General features: G+C 43.3%; 1 protein-coding gene across 1 annotated transcript in view; it reads right to left on the bottom strand.

Moving 5' to 3' along the window:
- The window catches only part of LOC146027242 (uncharacterized), a 34,937-nt gene extending 14,389 nt beyond the window's left edge, over nucleotides 1-20,548 (bottom strand). The window contains exons 1-5 of the mRNA XM_083158190.1: nucleotides 20,422-20,548; nucleotides 16,347-16,420; nucleotides 8,832-9,336; nucleotides 8,244-8,318; nucleotides 7,784-8,066 (exon numbers count right to left, since the gene is read on the bottom strand). Of these exons, the coding sequence (XP_083014316.1) occupies nucleotides 7,784-8,066; nucleotides 8,244-8,318; nucleotides 8,832-9,336; nucleotides 16,347-16,420; nucleotides 20,422-20,548 (1,064 nt within the window). The remainder of the gene's footprint in view (nucleotides 1-7,783; nucleotides 8,067-8,243; nucleotides 8,319-8,831; nucleotides 9,337-16,346; nucleotides 16,421-20,421) is intronic.
- Nucleotides 20,549-22,012: the final 1,464 nt, after the last annotated feature.

Below are 22,012 nucleotides of genomic sequence, written 5' to 3'. Positions count from 1 at the left end.
GACGGGAGTTATGTCACAGCAAGTCCAGGCTAAGTCTAGGCGACAGTGTGCGGTTGTATATTCCTACTTAGAATCTTCCTACTTTGAATTCTGACAAAATTTCTAAAGCCAGATTTCTATAGCCAGCCAAGGCTTAGTCAGCCTCCTATACTCTAATAAGTAGGTCTGTAAAAGCTGTTTCTAACTTCAGTGATTAAGACCGCACCCAAAGCCCCTCTCCCATTAGAGAAAGTGAGCAATAAAACTGAGATAAGCAAATGGTGAGATGTTACAGACTATGTCCAAGTCACTAGTCAATTTTAAGTCACAATCTAATTTTAAAAATAAATTTGTACATTTACCTAGAAAATGCAGTATACTAATCACAGTGATGCTAGTTCAAATATGACTGTTGCATGAATGATATTTTACCTAGAAAATGCAGTATACTAATCACAGTGATGCTAGTTCAAATATGACTGTTGCATGAATGATATTTTACCTAGAAAATGCAGTATACTAATCACAGTGATGCTAGTTCAAATATGACTGTTGCATGAATGATATTTTACCTGCAATGAGAAGAGAATAAGACGGGAGTTATGTCACAGCAAGTCCAGGCTAAGTCTAGGCGACAGTGTGCGGTTGTATATTCCTACTTAGAATCTTCCTACTTTGAATTCTGACAAAATTTCTAAAGCCAGATTTCTATAGCCAGCCAAGGCTTAGTCAGCCTCCTATACTCTAATAAGTAGGTCTGTAAAAGCTGTTTCTAACTTCAGTGATTAAGACCGCACCCAAAGCCCCTCTCCCATTAGAGAAAGTGAGCAATAAAACTGAGATAAGCAAATGGTGAGATGTTACAGACTATGTCCAAGTCACTAGTCAATTTTAAGTCACAATCTAATTTTAAAAATAAATTTGTACATTTACCTAGAAAATGCAGTATACTAATCACAGTGATGCTAGTTCAAATATGACTGTTGCATGAATGATATTTTACCTAGAAAATGCAGTATACTAATCACAGTGATGCTAGTTCAAATATGACTGTTGCATGAATGATATTTTACCTAGAAAATGCAGTATACTAATCACAGTGATGCTAGTTCAAATATGACTGTTGCATGAATGATATTTTACCTGCAATGAGAAGAGAATAAGACGGGAGTTATGTCACAGCAAGTCCAGGCTAAGTCTAGGCGACAGTGTGCGGTTGTATATTCCTACTTAGAATCTTCCTACTTTGAATTCTGACAAAATTTCTAAAGCCAGATTTCTATAGCCAGCCAAGGCTTAGTCAGCCTCCTATACTCTAATAAGTAGGTCTGTAAAAGCTGTTTCTAACTTCAGTGATTAAGACCGCACCCAAAGCCCCTCTCCCATTAGAGAAAGTGAGCAATAAAACTGAGATAAGCAAATGGTGAGATGTTACAGACTATGTCCAAGTCACTAGTCAATTTTAAGTCACAATCTAATTTTAAAAATAAATTTGTACATTTACCTAGAAAATGCAGTATACTAATCACAGTGATGCTAGTTCAAATATGACTGTTGCATGAATGATATTTTACCTAGAAAATGCAGTATACTAATCACAGTGATGCTAGTTCAAATATGACTGTTGCATGAATGATATTTTACCTAGAAAATGCAGTATACTAATCACAGTGATGCTAGTTCAAATATGACTGTTGCATGAATGATATTTTACCTGCAATGAGAAGAGAATAAGACGGGAGTTATGTCACAGCAAGTCCAGGCTAAGTCTAGGCGACAGTGTGCGGTTGTATATTCCTACTTAGAATCTTCCTACTTTGAATTCTGACAAAATTTCTAAAGCCAGATTTCTATAGCCAGCCAAGGCTTAGTCAGCCTCCTATACTCTAATAAGTAGGTCTGTAAAAGCTGTTTCTAACTTCAGTGATTAAGTCCGCACCCAAAGCCCCTCTCCCATTAGAGAAAGTGAGCAATAAAACTGAGATAAGCAAATGGTGAGATGTTACAGACTATGTCCAAATCACTAGTCAATTTTAAGTCACAATCTAAATTTAAAAATAAATTTGTACATTTACCTAGAAAATGCAGTATACTAATCACAGTGATGCTAGTTCAAATATGACTGTTGCATGAATGATATTTTACCTAGAAAATGCAGTATACTAATCACAGTGATGCTAGTTCAAATATGACTGTTGCATGAATGATATTTTACCTAGAAAATGCAGTATACTAATCACAGTGATGCTAGTTCAAATATGACTGTTGCATGAATGATATTTTACCTGCAATGAGAAGAGAATAAGACGGGAGTTATGTCACAGCAAGTCCAGGCTAAGTCTAGGCGACAGTGTGCGGTTGTATATTCCTACTTAGAAACTTCCTACTTTGAATTCTGACAAAATTTCTAAAGCCAGATTTCTATAGCCAGCCAAGGCTTAGTCAGCCTCCTATACTCTAATAAGTAGGTCTGTAAAAGCTGTTTCTAACTTCAGTGATTAAGACCGCACCCAAAGCTCCTCTCCCATTAGAGAAAGTGAGCAATAAAACTGAGATAAGCAAATGGTGAGATGTTACAGACTATGTCCAAGTCACTAGTCAATTTTAAGTCACAATCTAATTTTAAAAATAAATTTGTACATTTACCTAGAAAATGCAGTATACTAATCACAGTGATGCTAGTTCAAATATGACTGTTGCATGAATGATATTTTACCTAGAAAATGCAGTATACTAATCACAGTGATGCTAGTTCAAATATGACTGTTGCATGAATGATATTTTACCTAAAAAATGCAGTATACTAATCACAGTGATGCTACTGTAGTTCAAATATGACTGTTGCATGAATGATATTTTACCTGCAATGAGAAGAGAATAAGACGGGAGTTATGTCACAGCAAGTCCAGGCTAAGTCTAGGCGACAGTGTGCGGTTGTATATTCCTACTTAGAATCTTCCTACTTTGAATTCTGACAAAATTTCTAAAGCCAGATTTCTATAGCCAGCCAAGGCTTAGTCAGCCTCCTATACTCTAATAAGTAGGTCTGTAAAAGCTGTTTCTAACTTCAGTGATTAAGACCGCACCCAAAGCCCCTCTCCCATTAGAGAAAGTGAGCAATAAAACTGAGATAAGCAAATGGTGAGATGTTACAGACTATGTCCAAGTCACTAGTCAATTTTAAGTCACAATCTAATTTTAAAAATAAATTTGTACATTTACCTAGAAAATGCAGTATACTAATCACAGTGATGCTAGTTCAAATATGACTGTTGCATGAATGATATTTTACCTAGAAAATGCAGTATACTAATCACAGTGATGCTAGTTCAAATATGACTGTTGCATGAATGATATTTTACCTAGAAAATGCAGTATACTAATCACAGTGATGCTAGTTCAAATATGACTGTTGCATGAATGGTATTTTACCTGCAATGAGAAGAGAATAAGACGGGAGTTATGTCACAGCAAGTCCAGGCTAAGTCTAGGCGACAGTGTGCGGTTGTATATTCCTACTTAGAATCTTCCTACTTTGAATTCTGACAAAATTTCTAAAGCCAGATTTCTATAGCCAGCCAAGGCTTAGTCAGCCTCCTATACTCTAATAAGTAGGTCTGTAAAAGCTGTTTCTAACTTCAGTGATTAAGACCGCACCCAAAGCCCCTCTCCCATTAGAGAAAGTGAGCAATAAAACTGAGATAAGCAAATGGTGAGATGTTACAGACTATGTCCAAGTCACTAGTCAATTTTAAGTCACAATCTAATTTTAAAAATAAATTTGTACATTTACCTAGAAAATGCAGTATACTAATCACAGTGATGCTAGTTCAAATATGACTGTTGCATGAATGATATTTTACCTAGAAAATGCAGTATACTAATCATAGTGATGCTAGTTCAAATATGACTGTTGCATGAATGATATTTTACCTAGAAAATGCAGTATACTAATCACAGTGATGCTAGTTCAAATATGACTGTTGCATGAATGATATTTTACCTGCAATGAGAAGAGAATAAGACGGGAGTTATGTCACAGCAAGTCCAGGCTAAGTCTAGGCGACAGTGTGCGGTTGTATATTCCTACTTAGAATCTTCCTACTTTGAATTCTGACAAAATTTCTAAAGCCAGATTTCTATAGCCAGCCAAGGCTTAGTCAGCCTCCTATACTCTAATAAGTAGGTCTGTAAAAGCTGTTTCTAACTTCAGTGATTAAGACCGCACCCAAAGCCCCTCTCCCATTAGAGAAAGTGAGCAATAAAACTGAGATAAGCAAATGGTGAGATGTTACAGACTATGTCCAAGTCACTAGTCAATTTTAAGTCACAATCTAATTTTAAAAATAAATTTGTACATTTACCTAGAAAATGCAGTATACTAATCACAGTGATGCTAGTTCAAATATGACTGTTGCATGAATGATATTTTACCTAGAAAATGCAGTATACTAATCACAGTGATGCTAGTTCAAATATGACTGTTGCATGAATGATATTTTACCTAGAAAATGCAGTATACTAATCACAGTGATGCTAGTTCAAATATGACTGTTGCATGAATGGTATTTTACCTGCAATGAGAAGAGAATAAGACGGGAGTTATGTCACAGCAAGTCCAGGCTAAGTCTAGGCGACAGTGTGCGGTTGTATATTCCTACTTAGAATCTTCCTACTTTGAATTCTGACAAAATTTCTAAAGCCAGATTTCTATAGCCAGCCAAGGCTTAGTCAGCCTCCTATACTCTAATAAGTAGGTCTGTAAAAGCTGTTTCTAACTTCAGTGATTAAGACCGCACCCAAAGCCCCTCTCCCATTAGAGAAAGTGAGCAATAAAACTGAGATAAGCAAATGGTGAGATGTTACAGACTATGTCCAAGTCACTAGTCAATTTTAAGTCACAATCTAATTTTAAAAATAAATTTGTACATTTACCTAGAAAATGCAGTATACTAATCACAGTGATGCTAGTTCAAATATGACTGTTGCATGAATGATATTTTACCTAGAAAATGCAGTATACTAATCATAGTGATGCTAGTTCAAATATGACTGTTGCATGAATGATATTTTACCTAGAAAATGCAGTATACTAATCACAGTGATGCTAGTTCAAATATGACTGTTGCATGAATGATATTTTACCTGCAATGAGAAGAGAATAAGACGGGAGTTATGTCACAGCAAGTCCAGGCTAAGTCTAGGCGACAGTGTGCGGTTGTATATTCCTACTTAGAATCTTCCTACTTTGAATTCTGACAAAATTTCTAAAGCCAGATTTCTATAGCCAGCCAAGGCTTAGTCAGCCTCCTATACTCTAATAAGTAGGTCTGTAAAAGCTGTTTCTAACTTCAGTGATTAAGACCGCACCCAAAGCCCCTCTCCCATTAAAGAAAGTGAGCAATAAAACTGAGATAAGCAAATGGTGAGATGTTACAGACTATGTCCAAGTCACTAGTCAATTTTAAGTCACAATCTAATTTTAAAAATAAATTTGTACATTTACCTAGAAAATGCAATATACTAATCACAGTGATGCTAGTTCAAATATGACTGTTGCATGAATGATATTTTACCTAGAAAATGCAGTATACTAATCACAGTGATGCTAGTTCAAATATGACTGTTGCATGAATGATATTTTACCTAGAAAATGCAGTATACTAATCACAGTGATGCTAGTTCAAATATGACTGTTGCATGAATGGTATTTTACCTGCAATGAGAAGAGAATAAGACGGGAGTTATGTCACAGCAAGTCCAGGCTAAGTCTAGGCGACAGTGTGCGGTTGTATATTCCTACTTAGAATCTTCCTACTTTGAATTCTGACAAAATTTCTAAAGCCAGATTTCTATAGCCAGCCAAGGCTTAGTCAGCCTCCTATACTCTAATAAGTAGGTCTGTAAAAGCTGTTTCTAACTTCAGTGATTAAGACCGCACCCAAAGCCCCTCTCCCATTAGAGAAAGTGAGCAATAAAACTGAGATAAGCAAATGGTGAGATGTTACAGACTATGTCCAAGTCACTAGTCAATTTTAAGTCACAATCTAATTTTAAAAATAAATTTGTACATTTACCTAGAAAATGCAGTATACTAATCACAGTGATGCTAGTTCAAATATGACTGTTGCATGAATGATATTTTACCTAGAAAATGCAGTATACTAATCACAGTGATGCTAGTTCAAATATGACTGTTGCATGAATGATATTTTACCTAGAAAATGCAGTATACTAATCACAGTGATGCTAGTTCAAATATGACTGTTGCATGAATGATATTTTACCTGCAATGAGAAGAGAATAAGACGGGAGTTATGTCACAGCAAGTCCAGGCTAAGTCTAGGCGACAGTGTGCGGTTGTATATTCCTACTTAGAATCTTCCTACTTTGAATTCTGACAAAATTTCTAAAGCCAGATTTCTATAGCCAGCCAAGGCTTAGTCAGCCTCCTATACTCTAATAAGTAGGTCTGTAAAAGCTGTTTCTAACTTCAGTGATTAAGACCGCACCCAAAGCCCCTCTCCCATTAGAGAAAGTGAGCAATAAAACTGAGATAAGCAAATGGTGAGATGTTACAGACTATGTCCAAGTCACTAGTCAATTTTAAGTCACAATCTAATTTTAAAAATAAATTTGTACATTTACCTAGAAAATGCAGTATACTAATCACAGTGATGCTAGTTCAAATATGACTGTTGCATGAATGATATTTTACCTAGAAAATGCAGTATACTAATCACAGTGATGCTAGTTCAAATATGACTGTTGCATGAATGATATTTTACCTAGAAAATGCAGTATACTAATCACAGTGATGCTAGTTCAAATATGACTGTTGCATGAATGATATTTTACCTGCAATGAGAAGAGAATAAGACGGGAGTTATGTCACAGCAAGTCCAGGCTAAGTCTAGGCGACAGTGTGCGGTTGTATATTCCTACTTAGAATCTTCCTACTTTGAATTCTGACAAAATTTCTAAAGCCAGATTTCTATAGCCAGCCAAGGCTTAGTCAGCCTCCTATACTCTAATAAGTAGGTCTGTAAAAGCTGTTTCTAACTTCAGTGATTAAGACCGCACCCAAAGCCCCTCTCCCATTAGAGAAAGTGAGCAATAAAACTGAGATAAGCAAATGGTGAGATGTTACAGACTATGTCCAAGTCACTAGTCAATTTTAAGTCACAATCTAATTTTAAAAATAAATTTGTACATTTACCTAGAAAATGCAGTATACTAATCACAGTGATGCTAGTTCAAATATGACTGTTGCATGAATGATATTTTACCTAGAAAATGCAGTATACTAATCACAGTGATGCTAGTTCAAATATGACTGTTGCATGAATGATATTTTACCTAGAAAATGCAGTATACTAATCACAGTGATGCTAGTTCAAATATGACTGTTGCATGAATGATATTTTACCTGCAATGAGAAGAGAATAAGACGGGAGTTATGTCACAGCAAGTCCAGGCTAAGTCTAGGTGACAGTGTGCGGTTGTATATTCCTACTTAGAATCTTCCTACTTTGAATTCTGACAAAATTTCTAAAGCCAGATTTCTATAGCCTGCCAAGGCTTAGTCAGCCTCCTATACTCTAATAAGTAGGTCTGTAAAAGCTGTTTCTGTTCAACCATATTGGCATTTAGACCTCTAAAATTAGTAGTTTGACCCTGAATGGCTTGGCCAATTTCTGCTAAGCGTTTGTCTAATGTGGAGACAAGACGAATTTGTGTCCCTACATTAGCCCGCACACTTTGAGAAATTCGTCTCATTTGCAGAGCTATGTTACGCACATACCCCTTCACGGTTTCTAGTTGGGTGGTCTTCACCTCCATAAAAGCTAGTTGTTTCCCCTTAAAAAGATGGATGGATTGCGCCAACTCCTCCGCACTAGTGGGGGTGTTGGTGGCTGCAATGATTGGGGGCTGCTGCCTATGTGACTGCGTATAGGGGGCCTCATTGACTGGGTGTGCTTGGTTTTGTGCAGGTTCCAACGATGGCACCGTCTCCAGGATGATTTCACTCATGTCGTCCATATTTTGCATGGGATCCGTAGGTTCAGGCATCGGTTGTGAAGGACCTACACATGAGAAAAGAGTGGTAAGTATGCTATGCAGATTGGTGTATGGCGGGTCATGTTACCTTAGTTGGAATGGTTAGGTGTTGTTAATGCATTATGCATTGGCACAGGCTACTGTGGTGGGGACAGGCATGTGTGAAATGTGCAATGTGTTCGTGTAACACTATGATTTCTCACCTGCAGACTGGACAGTGTGAACAATCGGATGTGGCTGATGTTGGTCAACAGCAGGCTGGGACTCCAGAGCTGGAGCTGTTTGAAAGAAGAAGACATTTTCCATTATGATCATTTGCACCTAACTTTTTCAAACATGCAGATAAAAACTTTACCTAAATCAAACTTTTTTACTCTGATATGATTACATAAGGAATGTGAAGACTTTGAACTGAAGTGGTTATTTCAGTATTATGACTGTGAACGATATTTTGAATCCACTTGCAAATAACAGGAAAGACCAGCAGATTACACATGTAAAAGTGACTGTAAAGTGCTTTTCCAACTACCCAGAGGAATGATATGGATTAACAATCAAGTACACTGCAGGCCTACAGTGATTAGGACAGCACACATTAATTGGATCTGTGGAACTACATAACCCAGCAAAATGCACAGTCCATTATTTAGCAATGCAAGGTAGCAAAATGTGATTTTGCTGGGATATGTAGTTCCAGACACAGCAATCTTTTGGACACATAAAGCATAGCACCATAAAAGCATGCGCACATGACATAGCAAAATGTGTAGTTGACATGTGTGGACACTTACCAGTTGGCGGTGGAGTGGGGGGCCTGTCTGTGTCGGCAATGTGGATGCCGGGAAGCACCTCCGGTGGGATGATTCGGCGTAGCAGCCTCTCATAGGCCTTAAAGCGGACCTCCTGCCTAGGGCCACCTCCTGTGCGACAGGCCTCTTTCTTCTCCAGGGCAAGCTTGGCTTTGAGGAGGCGCTTGATGTCATTGTATCGCTTTTTGACGTTGCGCACACTCCTCTTGTGTGTGCTAACTGCATTTACCGCGGAGGTGATACTGTCCCACATCCCCTTCTTCCTTGCCACACTTGTGCGGTGATGGTGAGGACCAAGTAGGCGGTCATACAGGGGCAAGAGTGCACGCACCAGGGCCATATTCTCCTCATAAGAGAACCTGACTTTCCTCCCACTAGCTGTACGAGCTGCATCATCCTCCTCCACATTTTCAGCATCACCCTCTTCCTCCTCCTCCTCCTGTCCTGGTTCTTCCCCCAGCACCTCCAAGTCAGCTTCATCTGCCTCCTGCACAGGCCAGTCCACCTCAGAGAAATCCCCCTCTTGCAGCTCCTCCTCTGTGTGCCTGGCACTCTGTTCCTCCTGTGAGGACACCTGGCTTGTGCCTGCTTCCTCCTCATCCTCCATAGCCACCTGCTCAGCTTCCACCATGTGGCCTCTCCCTGGCACAGCTCTTGCTGGAAACATGCTGGCTCTCCCTGTCCTGCCTCTGGCAGTGCTGCCTCTCACTCCCCTACCTCTCCCAGTGGTTGGGGTATTTGGGCCCAAGCTGGCCGTCACTCTGCCTCCTCTGCACCTAACAAATCCTCCTCTCCTCTCCATCTCAAACGCCTTACTCCCTTTCAAAGGGTAAAATGGCGTCTGCGCCCCTTTATATAGGGGGTGTGATGCGTATTGCAAGGGACTAAGGTGGGCCAATAGGTTAGCATGTTGTATGGGCTGTTCAGGTGTATTGGTGTAAATCGCATTCCGGTTGGCCGCAAATACGCACATGACCTAACCCGGAAATCGCACTTTTATGGCGTATTACATCGACTCAATTCGCACCTTATCGCCATCTATCGCCATCTATCGCACTTTTCAGGCGGCTTTGCGCCAGCCATTCAATACGCGATTTCTGGGAAAAAATGCGATTTTAAAAAATGGCGATATATGGCGATTTGAGTTTAAATCGCATTTTCGGAAAAACGGTCAACACAATAAATCTCGCCCATTGTTTCTTATGACCATTTATATGGCACCACTTGTAAAACACAATACAGAAACAAGTCCTGACATGTATCAGTCTCTTTTTTGGTACTTGTGTAGATTCACGGCGCCAGCACGCGCGACTCTGCGATTGAAACTTGGCAGGTGCCAGACAGCCTTACTTTACTAAGCTACGTTATCAGCGCAGTGCCTGTTTGAATCCTGGCAGCTTGCCAGACTGCCTTACATGTGTAATCTACTTTATCAGTGTTATCAGCGTCCGTAGTCAGCATAGGCAGTACGTAGTTAGCGTCCCTGTCAAAATCGGCGAAATAGCCTCAAGTTTTAGCATAGTGAGAAACAGCGTCTAGTTCACCGTAGTCAGAAGTAGCGTCCCAGACAGAAACAGCGTCTAAGTCAGTCAGCTAGCGTAGTCAGTCAGAAGTAGTCTAGCGTAGTCAGTCAGAAGTAGTCTAGCGTAGTCAGTCAGAAGTAGCGTAGTGTAGTCAGCGTAGCTTAGTCAGCGTAGCATAGTCAGCGTACTACGTTATCAGCGTACCTGCCTTACTTGTGTAGTTTCACGGAGCCAGCTTGAACTATGGGCGCCAGCTTGAACTATTTCTCCGTGGAACTACAGGTGCCACAGTGACCTGTCAGCGTAATGACTCCGCGCCAGCTCAGCGCTGACTGGTTGCTACATTACTTGTGTAGTTTCATGGTTCCAGCTTGAACTATATTGTCAGCATAGTGACTCCGCGGCAGCCTAGCTCTGACAGGTCATTGTGGTACTTGTAGTTCCACAGAGAAATAGACAGCCCGGCACACCGCTAACAAAGGGGGCATCTGAATCTTTCATCTACTACTTAGACGCTATAGCGTCTAAGTAGTAGATGCAAAATTCAGACGTCTAAATACAGCACCGGCATACTGTTAATTTAGACGCTTTAGCACTAATTAAACCTGTTAACAATGACACTTGTCGACGCAACAGCTGCCGACCTTGTTTATTCCACTATCCACGCCATCCCGAAGCGTGGCGAGCGCAGTGAGCCTCGCGAATGGGCGCGTTACGCGTCCTACCTACCTTTTCATACCCCCACTATCCACGTCAGCATGGACTTGATTTTGTACAGTGTGGTGAGCGCAGCGAGCCACCGAGCCCGAAGCGTGGCGAGGAAGTTATTCGCGTCCTCTCGCCATGCTTCGGGCTCGGTGGCTCGCTGCGCTCTCCAGACTATATAAAATCAACTCCACGCCGACGTGTATAGTGGGGGTATGAAAAGGTCGGTAGGACGCGTACCGCGTCCGCTTGCCACGCTTCGGGATGGCGTGGATGGTGGGGGTTGTTTCAGGAACACATTCACACCTTTAAAATCATACACCTGAGACAGTAATGACGACATGTGTTAACTGTTAACTGTTTTTTAGTAAAAATAAATAAGAAGAATGAGGAAAAAATTATTCAATAGCAATACAATTAATTTTAAGAACAATAAAAGAAAATCTAGAAAGAAGTCATTATTAAGGAACTGTAGTGCCATCATCACCATCACTTGAACTGGAAGCAGCTGCAGAAGTGGATGCTGTCGACTCTGGCTCTGCTGCGTCGACTTTGTCCACTTGGGGGAGCAGGGTCAGTGTGTGTACGTGGTACTTGTTTACGGACACTGATAACGTAGATGACACAAGTTAGGAAGTCTGGCAAGCTGCCAGGATTCAAACAGGCGCTACACTGATAACGTAGCTTAGTATTATTTATTTATTTAATAACAGTTTCATATATAGCGCACACAAATTACGCAGCGCTTTACAGAGCATAGTTATAATCAAAAACACATAACAAATTACAGTACAAGACAGTTTAGGGCAAGTACATGGTTAATATGGATAGTTGCATCAGGGGACAGGTCACAAGCAAGCATCAGGGTGGCAGTGGTTTATATAGTCTAAGAAAGGCACATGAGGAGAGAGGGCCCTGCTTGTGAGAGCTTACATTCTAAAGGGGAGGGTTAAACAGACAGGGGTCACACAGAAGGGAAAGAAGTGGGCATAAACGGTAGGTTAGGATGAGAGATGGTCAGGTTTTATGCAGGAGGGTGGGAAGGGGTCAGCTTAGTCTTTGATATTTTAAGTCTAAAAAAGCGCTGGGTCATCCAAGAGACAGCAGAGAGACAGTTGGAGATATGAGTGAGGATAGAGGGAGAGAGATCAGGAGAGGAGAGGTAGATTTCAGTGTTATCAGCATAGATGTGATAGTGGAAGTCGAGTGAGCAAATAAGCTCACCCAGGGGGTTATTCTAGTCCATTCTTTCTGACAAAATCACTCAAAGCAGACTTTGGTTTTCTCAGTTGTTGTTTTTTCCTTCAGTTTCACTTCGGTGTAACGCTGGTATAACGCTGTAGTTATGAATCAGTTTTCCCACTTTAATAACGGCCCACTTCAATCTAGGCCCACAGATAAACTCTGGCCACAGCCGTATGCAATGACTACTAAAGTACTCTAACAATGCATGAGTTCCCAATTCCCAATAATTGGAATCCACTCACTCAGTCCCCACCCGCTACAACACATAGCAATAAAAGTGGCTTAGAAAAACAAAACTAGCATTCCAGGATACTATATATCACTTAGAATAAAAATAAATTCCTCCCTACACACATGCTAGGTACTGTTGTAAATTACACAGAGGAGATGTTCAGTGTTTTACCTAGATATACAAATCAATCCCACACAATAGATGTAATGCTCTGCAGTACAGAGGAGATGTTCAGTGTTTTACCTAGATATACAAATCAATCCCACACAATAGATGTAATGCTCTGCAGTACAGAGGAGATGTATTAGGCTGTCTGGCAAGCTGCCAAGTTTCAATCACAAAGTAGAGCGTGCTGGCACCGTGAAACTACACAAGTACCCTTTTTTCAACAGTAGATCTTAATAATAGGGATGGCCATCGACTATCGATGTTCCCAAAACATCGATGGTTGGGACCTAGTGACCGATGTTTTGGGCATCGATAGTGGATGGTTGAATAGTTTTATGCCATCGATGGATGGTTTCCGATGGTATAAGTTGTGGGCGCATGCACCAGCGGCATCGCAGTGGGCGGCCCGCCCCGCCAGAAGGTGCGCGCATGCGCAAAAGAAACTTAAACTGGATTGATGGCTAAAGTTTCTTCTGCGCATGCGTGCAGATCCCGGCCAAGCAGGCTGCCCGCAGCGACAATTCCCGTTGCTCTGCGCATGCGCGGCAAAGCGATGGCAGGAACCATCGATGGTGTGAGATAGAATGGTTTACAGCCATCGATGGTTCCTGCTCTAGAAGCCATCGATGGCAACCATCGATGGGGGATGTGCCGATGGCCATCCCTACTTAATAACTGCTTTGGGGCTCATGTAAGCAATTTTATGATACAAGTGTAGCAGTACATGTCCGTGCTAATAGCAGGGTTGCCTACTTTTATAATATCTTCCGGGACCCTCCCAGCCAATCCAGGAGGGTAGGCAACCCTGGCTAATAGGTGACACCTCCACAATCTGTCTGACATGCTTTTTTCAAAAGTAGACAAGTATGCACAATGAGCAAGCACACCTGGGCATTAAATGTTACATGTACTGGTACTTGTGTACTTTCACGGTGCCAGCATGGCGCCCTGCGTCTGTGTCCCCTTGCGGGGCTTGCTGCGCTCACCCACACTGCGGGCTCGGTGGCTCGCTGCGCTCGCCACGCTATCTAAAATCAACTCCATGCCAACGTGGATAGTGGGGGTATGAACTATACACGTTGGCATGGAGTTTTCAGCCCCGCAGCTGGACACAGAAGTACGGCGCCATGATGGCGCAGTGAAACTTCACAAGTACCCATGTACTTTCTACAAATTCATGTATTTGAACAAAATGCAGAATTGCTGTTACAAATAAAAATATGTTTCCGATGGTAACATTGTTATTCCACAAGGGTTCTGTATGATTTATTGACAAACTTTGACCAACGGTCCTTATACCCAAACCCCAGGGGCTAAAGTGAGGGGGAACGGGGTGAAACTGAGTTCCACCACCTCTAATGGTGAGGTGGAACATTTTAACCTCCACATTGGCCCTGCACTGTAATTCTCACAGAAAAGCATTCTAATTTGCAAGTGATGCTAAAACCCTACCACTGGCCCTTTCTCTGCATAATGGGGGGAGGGGAGGGGTGTAATTAGGTGGCATAGAGAAATGAGTTCCCCCACCTCTGCATGACCACTTTATGCCCTGCCGCACCCATTAACTGACAGTCAAAATAACGACACGGTCAGTATACCAACATCTTTATACTGACATGTTCAACTGACCGACATGGTCAAAATACCGACATTTAACATGCTGTCATGTCAACATGTCGACATATGTTTCTATGGTTTTTTGGTGTCTCTCGATGTAAGTGTACAGCGTCCCCTCATATCCGTACTTCGGGCACTGAGCCTTGCTGTGCTCAGCAAACTATTATATCAAAGGCCGCCAACAGGGGGGTGCTGTGGGTACAGCTGTCTCGGGCCTCGCCCACCCAGTGCCCCCCAGCCAGGCAGGCACAATACACAGTGCAGCCTGCAGAGTGCCGAGCCTAGGACACAGAGGGGCTCGATGCTCTGCAGGCTGCACTGTGCACAAGTGCAGGAACAAGGGCGATGCTGCAGCTACTGTAGGTAAGTAATGGTACGGGGGTGGTGCGGGTGCGCTTGGGATGGCTCAGTTCTGGGTGGGTGCAGGGTAGGGGGCCTGGTCTGATGGTCAGTCCCAGGCCCCAAGATTACTAGTGGCGGCCCTGATTACATCCCCCCTTCAGGTCCACTGGGAGTAGTATGAAAACGTTTGTTTTTGGACAAAAATTGCTTGATAACATGTTGACCTGATGGCATGTTAAATGTCAATATTTTGACCATGTCACAACTTAAAATGCCGGTATAATGATTATCGGTATATTGGCCATGTCAATATTTTAACTGATGGTCAGTGGGTGTTGGTATAGTGACCATCAGTCCGACGTCCATCGGTACATTGAATGCATCCCTTCCACAAGGCAGGTTGGATTCAGAGATGTATGCAGAGGCTGCTGCATCTATGGGCAGTCAACTGGCTGTGATTTTAAGGAAATGCAGCTACGAAGGCCTTCCCTGGTGTAGATCCATGCAGGGACTAATATGCCCACTCCCAGCATCCACACAAGCTGGAATACTGATGGATGCATCTTAACCAGGGTTGCCTACTTTCTTGCTGTGGGAGGCATGACATTATGCGACAGGGGCAGAGTAGAGTGGAGTAATGAGGGAAATGCTGTCTTTGGGGGTGTGGCCAGCACAATCATGTCATCATGGCCACATTCATTGCACAGTGGTAGGTGGGGCCACAATGATGTGATCAACATCATTTGATCCCGACAAAATGCCCTTAAAACTTCAAAATGATGGCGCTTTCCAATGTACCTAACACAAAAAATATCTTAAATCCCAATTGCAGCTGTATGTGGATGATAACATACAACATTGGGATGATATAGTCTTGTTTTGGGAGACATCAAAAGCAGTTATGCGTGGTCACATCATTTCGTATGTGGCCAAGCGTAACAAAGAAAGAAAGGAACAGTTGCAGGCTTTAACCAATAAATTATGTAACTCACATCAACGCTACTTAACAAACACAACTGAAGACCATAAAATTACATATCTTCAAGACAAAGGTTTACTTGAAGCCTTTCTTTTGCGAGAAGCTAAATTAAAAACAGACTATATGAGAAATCAATATCACCATTGGGGTGGCAAGTCGGGACGATTATTGGCCTAGAAATTTTTTATATCACTAAACTACAGTAAGTGACCAAAGATCTGGGTCAGTCCTTACTTCTCACTCCGATATCTTAAAATTACTAGAATCATACTTCTCGGATCTTTACAAATCTAGTGAACCCAACTTGAAAGATATACAGTAGGAGCAAGTTTCATCTTTGCTCCTTTGGTCATGGCTAGCCATGGCTAGCCATGGCTATTCTATTGTTCTCAGCTGCAATACAATACGTATTGCAGCTGAGAACAATAGAATAGCCATGGCTATCCATGGCTAGCCATGGCCAAAGGAGCAAAGATGAAACTTGCTCCTACTGTAGATGATTTTTTGGAAAATGTAGGTTTACCTAGACTAACAACATCACAAAGAGATAGTTCAAATGACAAAATCACGAAACAGGAAATCCTACTTACTATTGAATCTCTAAAATTAAATAAGGCACCTGGTCCTGACAGATTAAACGGCAATTACTACAAAATTTTAAAAACGGATATTATTCCAACACTAACCTTTCTATACCAAGAAATATTTGATAACAAGTTGCCTTGCTCCTCTTTTAATGAAGCCATAACGCTTTTGCTACCTAAACCAGACAAAGATGTTTCTCTGCTAGACTCATATAGGCCAATTGCACTATTAAATCAGGATTATAAGATTCTAACTAAAATACTATCTAACAGATTGAAGAGACTGATGCCATATCTTTTAACCCCACACCAATTAGGTTTTACAACAGATCGACATTCAGTTTTAGGGATTCGTTCAGCCATCGCAGTAATAGCCTCCTCATCAAACAACGCTGCCACATCCACAGTATTGCATACCTCCCAACTTTCGAAGTTGGGAGGTCGGGACGTCCGCGCGGCGAAGCCGCGCGCGCTCCCGAAAAGGGGGCGCGGCCTCGCGGAAAGGGGGCGTGGCCTCGCGGGGTGATGCGAAATTCGGCCACGCCCCCGTTTTCGCCGCTCGTCAGCGCTGAATAGACGCTGTGCGCATGCGCACAGCGTCTATTCTCGGGAAGCTGGGGGGGCTCCCAACTGTCCCCCCCCACCGCGGGACAATGGCGGCCCCGGGCGGGACGCGGGAACGTCCCCGAATATCGGGACGTTCCCGCGGGAATCGGGACAGTTGGGAGGTATGGTATTGTTGAGCTTAGACACCGAGAAGGCCTTTGACAAAATCCTATGGGAGTACCTCTTCAGAATCTTAGAATATAGGGATTTTGGACTTTCATTTAAAAACCTAATCATATATTTATATCACAATCCTTCTACTAGGCTGTTGGTTAATGGTCTTATCGGCAAAACCTTAATAATGCAGCGGGAAACACGACAGGGCTGCCCATTGTCACCTTTGTTATTCAGCCTAGTGTTAGATCCTTTATTACGTCACCTTCAACAATGGATGATCCTGCAGGGAGCCAAAATTGGATCTCAGGAACTGAAATTGCAAGCTTTTGCGGATGACTTTTTGATATTCGTCTCTAATCCCAAAACTAGCCTAAAACCTTTGATCGACATTCTTCACCAATATGGTTTGCTTTCGGGTTTTGGGATTATTCTTTCAAACTCAAAAGCTTTAGCGCTGGGTAGCCATCCGTATAAACCGGATGCCTCTCTCAATGGACTAAAATGGGCATCTTTCCACATACAGTACTTAGGAATTACACTGACCAAAAATATTCATAACCTTTACTACACAAACATAATTTCACTTATTACAAAAATCAGAACGGAGCTAGAGGGATGGCAACATTTACAACTATCACACTTGGGTAGAGCCAATTTAATTAAACTAATTACTTTTCCAAAACTCCTTTATCCTTTACAATTTCTCTGTCACAAACCGTGGGTCTCAGCCCCGTCTGAGACCGCGTCCATTACCTTCCCGGTGGTCAGCGTTGAGAGTAAGACCTCTGGTCGCTGTTAGTGTCTGGCGAGATGTCCCATGTTTGGCTGGTGCTGACCATCGACATGCCGGCACGCTGGACTCCGCGCGTCATGGGCGCCGCCATGACACATGCGCTCAGCTGACCAGAAGGTCCAATCCCGCTGCTCAGCCAGGGTAACCTTTGAGCCACACACCTGCATACCTCTCAGGTATGCTCACTCTTTCCCTGTACTGATTGGTGTTGCTGCAGCTAGCCAATCAGCACGCAGCAGGGGGGATATATTCCGGCCTCTAATCCTCAGTCATTGCCTTGAACTTGTGTTCATCTGATCCCAGTACCTCCTGTGTTCAGCTGTTTCCAAGGCTCCTGGTTATCCGGATTCCCCGTGTACCTCTCGCAGTTCCTGCAGCTACTACCTGGTTTGTCATCCCCAGAAGACTCCTGCTATTCCACTATGCAGTCGAGTAACTGATTCCTGCTAAATCATACTTACCTGGTATACCATCTCCAGAAGCCTCCTGCAGTTACCATCTTGTAGTTGAGTGATCCCCGACGACCTCGCTGTCGACACCTGTGTTGACACTTTCACACTGTGCCATCTAGAGACTGTTCCACCTGCCAGTGTCTCCAGTGTCATTGCTTACAGTCATCTCCGATTCTCACAGCTCCAGTCCCAGCCTACGTCCAGAGGGCCAGGGCAGGGGGCCGCGACCTGCCTGACAGACGCAGCCAAGTCCATATCCCCTTGCGGGGGTCCCTGGTGAATACCGCTGGCAGGTTAGACTCCGCGCCTCTGCTTTTGGTCTCCGTCAACACTCTGGTACGCAAGGTCTTTCCCCTGTGCATGTCATACATCAGGCCTCCAGCCTTCCGGTACTCAGCGCCCTCCACTGGTCCACCACGATCCGAGTCGGGAACACAACAGACCCCAGACCTGACAGTAAGTTCAAGGCCGATGGACTCGGCTCAAGACCCAAGTGTGGGACCAGCGGTTCTCCAAAATGTTGCTGCCAGAATGGAGACCCAAGAAGCCACTCAGCAGCAGGTGATCAAATTCTTGCAGGATGTCTCCAGCAGGTTGGACACCCTGCAGCAATTCCTGTCGACTTCTATGTCAACTTCCCACAGAGGATCAGCATCACCAGCTCCACCTTCTCGTCTCCAACTGCCAGCACCCACTAAATACGATGGCGACCCCAAAACCTGCAGAGGGTTTATCAATCAGTGCCAAATCCAGTTCGAATTGGTTCCTCATAATTTTCCCACAGCCAGAATTAAAATTGCATATATTGTGTCATTATTAATTGGTTCTGCCTTAAAGTGGGTGTCACCTTTATGGGAGAGAGCAGATCCATTGCTGGCGGACTATGACCAATTCATCCAGACCTTTCGCCGCATATTCGATTTGCCAGGTCGACCCGTGTCAGCAGCTACCGACATCCTCCAGATCAAGCAAGGGCCCCGCCCCATGGGGCAGTATGTAATCCACTTTCAAACTCTCGCGTCTGAATTACAGTGGAACAATGAAGCCCTGACAGCTGCCTTCTGGTTAGGAGTCTCTGACTGGATTAAAGATGAGTTGGCATCTCGCGATCTTCCTGACCAATTGGAAGATCTTATATCTCTATGTGTCAAGATTGATCTACGTCTTCGTGAGAGAGGACTAGAAAAACACAAGAAGTTAATTCCCAAAGTTTCTCCCAAGATTCGTTCTGAGTCTCCTACGCGTGAAGAACCAATGCAAGTGGGTAAATCACGACTGACACCCGAAGAACGTACCCGTAGGCAGCGCAATCGTTTGTACCTATATTGTGCTGCTCCCAGTCACTTCATTAACAATTGCCCCGAGCGTTCGGGAAACGACCGAGCCTAACCTGTAAGGGAGGAGTCAGGTTGGGTCAAGTGGCTAAGTCTCCTCCAGAATATGACTTTGTTTTGCCCGTATCGTTGGATACCCCTGCCGGTGCCCATTCCAGCACCGCCTTGGCAGATTCCGGCTCAGCCGGGAATTTCATTTTACAAGACCTGGTTACTAAACTGAAGATTCCTATGGAACCGTTATTTCCACACCTAGCCGTTACAGCAGTTGATGGCAGCAGAACTCCAGGCAGTGAGGTCCGTTTCTGTACCAGCCTCCTCACCCTTAGAGTTGGCATGTTGCATCAGGAGCAGATCAAATTTCTCATCATTCCCAAATCTTCTTATGAAATCGTCCTTGGTCTTCCCTGGTTCCGTCTTCATAATCCCAACATCAATTGGAAGACGTTACAGATCGAGCAATGGAGTTCTCATTGCCAACAGCAGTGTATCAAGTCAGTGGTGCTCACTCATTCAGCCAATGCAAAAGTTCTTCCTGAGCTCCCTGAAATCTACAGTGAATTCGCTGATGTGTTCTGCGAGCAGTCTGCTGATACTCTGCCTCCTCATCGTAATTGGGACTGTAAAATTGATCTTCTTCCCGGGAAATTTCCTCCCAAAGGTCGAACTTACCCTTTGTCTGTTCCTGAAACTCAAGCCATGTCTGCATACATACAGGAGAATCTTCAAAAAGGGTTTATCCGGCACTCAAGTTCCCCAGCAGGCGCAGGTTTCTTTTTCGTAAAGAAAAAAGATGGAGGCCTTCGCCCGTGCATCGATTACCGAGGTTTAAACAATATCACAGTCAAGAACAGTTACCCGCTTCCTTTAATTACCGAACTCTTTGACCGAGTGAGGGGTGCCCGAGTCTTCACCAAACTGGATCTCCGTGGGGCTTACAATCTGATACGGATCCGTGAAGGCGATGAGTGGAAGACAACATTTAATACCCGGGATGGTCATTACGAGTACCTGGTAATGCCATTCGGTCTCTGCAATGCCCCAGCAGTCTTCCAGCAATTTGTAAATGAGGTCTTCAGGGACATGCTCTACGTTTGCCTTGTGGTATACCTCGACGACATCCTCATTTTTTCAAAGGACTTACCCTCTCATCGAACCCAGATCAAAAGAGGTATTGTCTCGTCTTCGGCGAAATAGACTGTACGGCAAGATTTCCAAATGTACCTTTGAAGTTCCTTCCGTGCCCTTTTTAGGTTACATCATTTCTGGCTTTGATTTACGTATGGATCCAGAGAAATTGGAGGCTATTAATGGGTGGTCACAACCCACTTCCCTCAAAGCAGTCCAACGCTTTATAGGGTTTTCCAACTACTACAGGAAATTCATTCGAGGCTTCTCCACACTGATTGCACCCATTACCGCACTCACCAGGAAAGGGGCTAATCCAGCCAGCTGGCCTACAGAAGCCGTCGCAGCCTTCCAGTTTTTAAAGCAAGCCTTTGTCACCGCTCCTATCCTGTCTCAGCCCGATGTCGACCAGACCTTTTTTCTTGAGGTGGATGCCTCTAACATAGGAGTAGGTGCTGTGCTATCCCAGAAAAACAGTGATGAAAAACTCCACCCCTGTGGGTTCTTCTCTCGCAAGTTTCTTCCAGCCGAAAGAAATTATTCCATTGGAGATCAAGAATTGCTTGCCATCAAACTATCCCTCGAAGAATGGAGATATTTATTGGAAGGTGCCAAGTTCCCCGTGACGATCTTCACAGATCATAAAAACCTGTTATACCTCCAGTCTGCCCAGTGTATGAATCCTCGACAGGCTCGTTGGTCCTTGTTTTTCTCTCGTTTCTCTTTCAAATTATTATACCGTCCAGGCACCCAGAATGTAAAAGCTGATGCTTTATCTCGTTCCATGGAAGAGGATTCAGATCTGAAGGAGAGTCGGCCTATTCTTGATCCCATCGCTTTTGCTCCCACACAAGTATCGCCTGTGCCTCCTCCTGGTAAAATCTTCGTTCCCACTGAACTTCGTCAGAAACTACTCTCCTGGGCACACAAGTCATTATTTTCTGGGCATCCTGGCGCCCAGGGGACATTAAAAATTCTTCAGAGATCCTACTGGTGGCCGCAGATTGGCAAGGAAGTGAAGGAGTTTGTGGCCTCATGTCCAGAGTGTGCACAGCACAAAGTGTCCCGACAAGCTTCAGCCGGTCAGCTCCATCCCTTGTCTATTCCATCCCGTCCCTGGACTCACATTTCGATGGACTTTATCTGCGACTTACCCAAATCTCAAGAGTACAACACCATATGGGTAATAGTTGACAGATTTTCCAGGATGGCCCGATTCATTCCATTGCCCGGGCTACCATCCGCTCCTAGTCTGGCTCAGCTGTTTGTACAACATATCTTCAAAAGTCATGGTTTGCCTAGTGAAATTGTATCCGATCGTGGGGTACAATTTGTAGC

This window comes from Crinia signifera, chromosome 8 (genome assembly GCF_055691185.1).
Source record: "Crinia signifera chromosome 8, ASM5569118v1, whole genome shotgun sequence".
In the NCBI taxonomy this organism is placed as follows: domain Eukaryota; kingdom Metazoa; phylum Chordata; class Amphibia; order Anura; family Myobatrachidae; genus Crinia; species Crinia signifera.
Note: the sequence above shows the minus strand (reverse complement) of the source record. Positions and strands in the feature narration are given on the sequence as shown.